At 44.0% G+C, this 6,146-nt stretch overlaps 1 protein-coding gene across 5 annotated transcripts in view; it reads right to left on the reverse strand.

Moving 5' to 3' along the window:
* rnf213b (ring finger protein 213b) overlaps positions 1-6,146 on the reverse strand; it is a 32,495-nt gene that overhangs the window by 3,174 nt on the left and 23,175 nt on the right. For 4 of the 5 annotated variants that reach the window (XM_081697514.1, XM_081697513.1, XM_027013065.3 and 1 more), the window contains 16 exons: positions 5,745-5,935; positions 5,438-5,560; positions 5,126-5,227; positions 4,633-4,887; positions 4,110-4,191; positions 3,910-3,944; positions 3,541-3,792; positions 2,938-3,103; positions 2,624-2,721; positions 2,211-2,459; positions 1,804-1,936; positions 1,596-1,679; positions 1,208-1,394; positions 828-1,029; positions 635-712; positions 32-229 (listed from right to left, as the gene is read on the reverse strand). In XM_081697514.1, coding sequence (XP_081553640.1) covers positions 32-229; positions 635-712; positions 828-1,029; positions 1,208-1,394; positions 1,596-1,679; positions 1,804-1,936; positions 2,211-2,459; positions 2,624-2,721; positions 2,938-3,103; positions 3,541-3,792; positions 3,910-3,944; positions 4,110-4,191; positions 4,633-4,887; positions 5,126-5,227; positions 5,438-5,560; positions 5,745-5,935 — 2,435 coding nt within the window. Of the gene's footprint in view, positions 1-31; positions 230-634; positions 713-827; positions 1,030-1,207; positions 1,395-1,595; positions 1,680-1,803; positions 1,937-2,210; positions 2,460-2,623; positions 2,722-2,937; positions 3,104-3,540; positions 3,793-3,909; positions 3,945-4,109; positions 4,192-4,632; positions 4,888-5,124; positions 5,260-5,437; positions 5,561-5,744; positions 5,936-6,146 lie in introns of those variants that run through there. The other variant, XM_081697516.1, reaches the window with a different exon arrangement.

The raw sequence follows: 6,146 nt of genomic DNA on the forward strand, positions 1-6,146 counted from the left end.
TGTTAATAAAGCTCGCTGCTGTGGTCCTCACCTTGGCTACTCTGCTTGAGATGTGCTGTTCCATTCTGAGATCGTCTTTCAGGTAAGACAGCAGTGAATCTTGAGCATGTCCTCCAGTTTTGCTCAGAAAGCGCAGACCAATCTCCACAGCATACACACCGTCACACACATCAGTGAAGGAACGCAGACCCATCCTCATGGAGCTGCACACTGATCTCTTCAGTGGTTTCTTGTGAAACCAGTGAGAAATGAGAAATAGTCATTACACTTCCGATGGCAGTGATAACTCAGTGGTTATAGTGCTCTGCTAGTAATTAGAAGGTTGCCAGTTCAAGCACACCCCCCCCCCCAAGTTGTCACTTGGGCCCCTGAGCAAGACCCTTAACCCTCAATTGCTCAAGTTGTATTCAGACATAATTGTAAGCTGCTTTGGATAAAAGTCTCAGGTATATGTAAATTCCCTCAGGGGGCAGGCAATACACATACAATCCTCATGCATGCTTGACCTCTGCAAGAGGTGGATGAACAGCACAGACATTAGAATGTTAGTGAGTGTGGCAAAATGAGAGAAGTTTTATATATATGCTGTTATAATTGCAAACAATCATTTGCTGGTGTGGTTGGTAGTGTTTACCTGTGGTATTTTGGTCCTGACATCTTTCAGGACCTCTGAAAAATCTTGATGGTGCCTCTTCAGATACTTGTCAGTTTCCTACAATTGGTAAAATACAACATTCTTCCCAAAAGGAATATAGGAATATATTTTTTGTTTGTTTCTCAGCGTCAAAAGGCCTGAGAGAATGCAGCTGATTAGAAAGTTCACTGACTGTTTGGATGCGCGGCTTGCCAGCTAAGCAACGTCTATAGAGATGTCTCTCGATTGATTGCAGGTCATAGTCACTAGCGGTTTGTTGGCCTTTCACAAGGGTGTACTGACAGTGAGCTAACACTAGAGGGAGCAGCTCCTTCTCTGGGTGGCACAGAGCAAGGTGACTCTCAGACAGTGCCCCCACAGGTACACTATAGTCTCTGAAGGATGAAAGAAAACAGTTAAAGGAGAAAGCGAGTAGATAAGCGTACATGTTAAGCTTCAAAATCCTTCTCCACTCTCTCTCACTCTCTCACTTTTTCTCTCTCTCTCTCGCTCTCTCTCACACACACACACACACACACACACACACACACACACACACACACACACACACACCTGTCTTCCTCTTCCTGATGGCTGAGTTTGCGAGCTTCTCGTACTAGACTGTTGTGAGTATCTGACAGTAGATCAACGAGAGCATGGAGGCATGAGCCTGGGCCCTGGCGACTCAGGGAGAGAAACTCAGCAGAACTCTCCATGGAAATATCCTTAGAGCACAAGTCAGGGTCTATACCTACGGCAGCTACCACACACACACACACACACACACACACACACACACACACACACACACACACACACACACACACATTACCTAAACATACCAACATTTGGATATCAAGCAAAACAATTAAACAAACAACAGTTAGCATGTGTTATTGTCTTATTTTCTGTAGCTCCTTAGATGATATTAAACATTCCATGTTCTAAGAGCTGTTCTCACCATTGTTCTCGAGCTCCATTCTGAGATGGTTCCAAGCCATGAAGAAGGTTTTTATCCTCTTGGTCAGTGTATTCTTCTGATGCCCTGTTTCAATATGTCACTTTAATCACAGCAAATGGAACACAACACCTTTCATATCTGCAGCCAATCAGTGCATCAGAAAAGATGATAAAGGTCGGTGCAGTGAGACATGCGTGAACAGGCCTACCTTCAGGCATGCTCTGCAGAAGTGTGCCGATGGTGTGAGCGTGTGTCTCAGTGTCAACAGGCACAACTCTCATCAGATCAGACAACAGCGCAGCCAGGTCAGGTAGGCAAGCCAGCTGCCTTATAAACTGCACCTGTGAAACACACACGCGTGCGTACACGATCGTGCACATGCATACAAACAAACACACACACGTGCGCATAGGTATGCACACATGAAATAGATGCATTTCATTTGTTTGGCTGCATCTGAGTGCATCTCCTGAGTTAGCTACGTTCAAATGGCATTACGACAAGGCAAGGCAAGTGTATTTGTACTTTTCACACAAAATGTCAATTCAAAGGGCATTAACCCCCCCATCACTGATTCTATGTTAGCTATATGCTTACACCGTGAGGTCCACTTACTTTGTCAAGGAAAAGAGAGAGCAGGGGAAATGGTTTTCCAGCATTATTTTGGGCTAGAACCTGAGAAAGGTGCTCTATGCTCGGGGTATCTGAAGGTGTCCAGAAAACTGTGTGTTGGCTGGGACAGTTTGAAGGAAGAGAGAGGAGCGTTCTGGGGTCTCCCTTCAACACCATCATGAGAGCACTGCCACACAGCCTGTTGTCATCGGTGATGCAGTCCTGAGCATCCCTGAGCTTCCGGTTCAAGTCCTGAACACAGGAGCACAAGAATAACTCAGCACAAAGAAAACACTCCACTAACAAATACTGAAAAAGATACATCACACCTAGCATGAGTCAAGAAGGTTATGAAAGTTAGCATTTGTTGGCAGAATGTAGGCAGCTTTAAGTCTAAATGGTTCTTCTGAACAGACCTTTATTATGGGATCAATGACTTCTTGGCAGACCTCCTTTTCCCATTGTTCTCGGGTCTGCCGAGAAGACAATTGTGCTGCCCCCTGCTGGACACCACCTGGTAGAGAATTAAAGAATTAACTGAAAATGTGCACAGCTCTGAGCTGCCTTCTAAACATTATATGATGTTATATAACATTTTCACATGATAGATATTATCATATGTTGTTCACATGATGTTCACATGAACAATTTATCAAAATGTAAAATATGGAAAAATCTAAATGTAGTTTATGATCAACTTGTTTCAGTGGGAATAAGTATTTTCTGAGACCTGTGGGGGGATGTGCTGCGGTGTTGAGGATCAGGTGAATAATGATGGCTGTGTCATCCCAGTTTAGATTCAGACTTTTCCCAAGAACCTCCATGTCCCTTTCCACATGGCCCCACAGGAACTCATTGACGTCATGAACCTTAGGGTGGATCAGTGCACTGATGCCCTGTGAAGAATTTTCACACAAACTTTGAAGTATTCCTTAATCAATAGTCACTCTTACAAGACCAGTGCTGCAAATTCTTATACATGACAATTACTGGTGAATAAAAGTCAGAATTGTGGTTCAATGCTACAGGTTTGGAATTACATTTACAAGGCACTTTTAGCCCAATGACCTACAATTATGAATGAATGCAATCCAATCAATTGAGAGTTAAGGGCCTTGCTCAGATGCCCAACAAGGGCAACTTGGTGGTGGGGTTTGAACTGGAAACCTTCTGATTACTAGTGGAGGACCTTAACTGAGCTACTACTGCACACAAGTCTTATGTCAGCAAGTATTCCAAATCAGAATCGTTGTTGACAGGGCTGTTGACAGTGAACAGCTGATCCTATCGAGCCATTCCATGCAGAATCATACATTTGAACAGCTCTGTGTACCTGGTGATTAAGAGAAGATCCGTGCAGCATGGCCAGATGGAGCCAAAGGCGTAGCACACAGGACTGGGGCATAGGTAGACCTCTGCTGGGAGCATCAGACCTGCGGCCTGCCTCACCCAGGATGTGGCCCTGCCGGGTCTTGTCAGTCAGCCTGCCTTGGACTTGCTTGAACCCAGGAGCTGGACTGTGGTTCTGACCACCTATCTGCACTCCACACGTGTCACACTTCGCAAAAACCATTGGTTTCCCACACTTAATGAAGAAAACAAACAAACACACACACACACACAGAGAGAGGCTTATATCATAGTATACTTGCACGCACATTTCAGGCAAGGTCATAGAGATATATAAAGGAGTGCAGCCCACCTCTCCGATCATACATGGATGACCATTGCTGCAAGCTGTAAAGCAAAAAGAAGGAGAAGAAAAAGAAGAAGAGAAACACAAGTCACCAAATGTTTCCACAGAGAAATCTCCGGGGATGGAAATACTGTGTGCGTTTCCAGTGACACGAAGCCTGAACAGTACGAGTCTGAGTCTATGATATCCATCGTCTCCAAACTTACTGTACATCTTTAAATTCTTTTCCTTCAGCCACTGGTGGACCTGGCTGGTGTTGTCATCTGGCATGGTAGGCAGGAAGGTTTCCTAGACAAAGACAAAGGAAACACCATTCACCTGCATGCTGCATAAACCGCTATGATGAAAAAATAAAAACAGGGTTGGGGGCGCTTGTTATTCATTTATTTATTAAAATTGGTTTTATTTCATTCATTGTTTTATTCTTCCCCAAACTCGATAATGACCGATAGGGTAGCTAATACAAAGGAATGTTCTCTCGTCCTATTAGAATTCCTGTCGAGTACTTCAGCACCCTCAGAGATGCCTTGTCATGGAAAAGGCCTTACAGGCTGTTCAGTGACAGAGGTGACCATAATCAGCTTTTTCTGGCCTCAGTCTCATGTTTAGTTCACAACTCTTCAATGAAAAGCAACTTCTTGAAATCAAAAAGCAATTCTAATAATTAACTTTTAATACAATAATGTATGTTATTAAGCAGTGATTAGGCATTATTCAGTGTGGGTTTACCGTCATAGTCTGTGGCCTACAGGCAATGAGATGGAGAGGGAGGAGCAATCTATTCCCACTATTAAACACAGCGCTGGCATGCACCAGGAGCTCCAGCAGGGGGCGCCTCCCAGCAGATACAGCCCCAGTGATGTGCAGGTAAGGTGTCAGACCTCCAGGCTGATTTGTTAAGAGACTAGTACACAGTTCTCTAAGGTGACCCAGTGTCTTCTCCCTGACAAGATTAATGAGATTGTCCAGCTCCTGGGAAGAACCCTGGGAAAAAAAAAGGAAAAAAAACCAAGACATCTAGTGTCACAAATTCTGTCTTGTCTTTGTATTTTTTTTTAGCACTATATACTGCCTTTTGCAGTATATTCTCTGTTTGTTTTGTTCTGTTTCACTCAATAACAACTATATTATTATTATTATTATTATTATTATTATTATTATTATTATTAGTGTTACTCTTGTACTACTACATTACTGAACATTGAAAGAGTTTTTTATTTACTGGCTGCAGAGCAGGTTCAGCCAAGCGCGAGCAGCAGGTGACCTGTCTGAACAAGGCCAAACAGAGGAGAACGCCCTTCACAGAGTCAGATCTACTCGCGTCCTGGAGAAAAACACAGTGACTTTTCTTCATGTCTATGAAAAGCAAAAAAGCTATTTACAATAAAAACATTTCAACAGATATCATATGGATGAGGTTTGCTGCCTCAGACTTTAGACCAGCAACTTCCAGTTTCAAGCAAATCTTTCCTAAACTGAATTCCTAATGTGAATGGAGGAATGATGCTGCCTGTTTGCGTCCGGAGTCTCGGACCTGCATGTCAGCTCTGAGTTTTTGCGTGCTGCCGTCCAGGACTGCCGTGCCCACCCCATCTCTCAGGGTCCGATAGAGCTGACCACAGCACAGGAACCGGTCTACATCCGCAGGAACCAACCGCTTTGGAGAAGAAACGCAACAGTGACGGCCCGACCGATCGAATGCAGTAAACCCGCATGGAAAAGTCCGCGCTTAAGTGCTTAAGTCGATGCGTTAGTCTTAACAAGTACGCTCCTATGGAGATAAATGGGACGCTGTGAAAGGCAACAGAAAAACAGCTCGGCCCAGACTGGAAAGCGCTTACCTGAAGTCGCAGTAGCTCAACGGGAAGGATCCACTCATAGGGGGCGCTGTTCATTACAGCCTGTACACAGTGGGTGCCAGCCTGCCTGTTAATCGCTCTGAGCAGGTAGACTCTGTACCAGTCATTTTCTCCATACTCACACACTGCCTTCACCTGCTCCAGGAGCCTCAGCTCCCAATCCGCACATCCGCCTGCAAAAGGCATGCAAAAGGTGACCACAGTACACAATATCACATTTAACAAAACAAACAAGAATAATATAATAATTATATATAATATAATAATATATGTGAAAACAGAAACCAAATCAAAATTGTTCTTTCTACATGCTTTAATGCAAATCAACGACAACTGAAGCAAAAACTGCAGGATCGTTACGCCACAACCATGAGCTTGATGTGG

This window comes from Electrophorus electricus, chromosome 15, assembly GCF_041902795.1.
Source record: "Electrophorus electricus isolate QZ-2024a chromosome 15, ASM4190279v1, whole genome shotgun sequence".
NCBI classification, from domain to species: Eukaryota; Metazoa; Chordata; class Actinopteri; order Gymnotiformes; family Gymnotidae; genus Electrophorus; species Electrophorus electricus.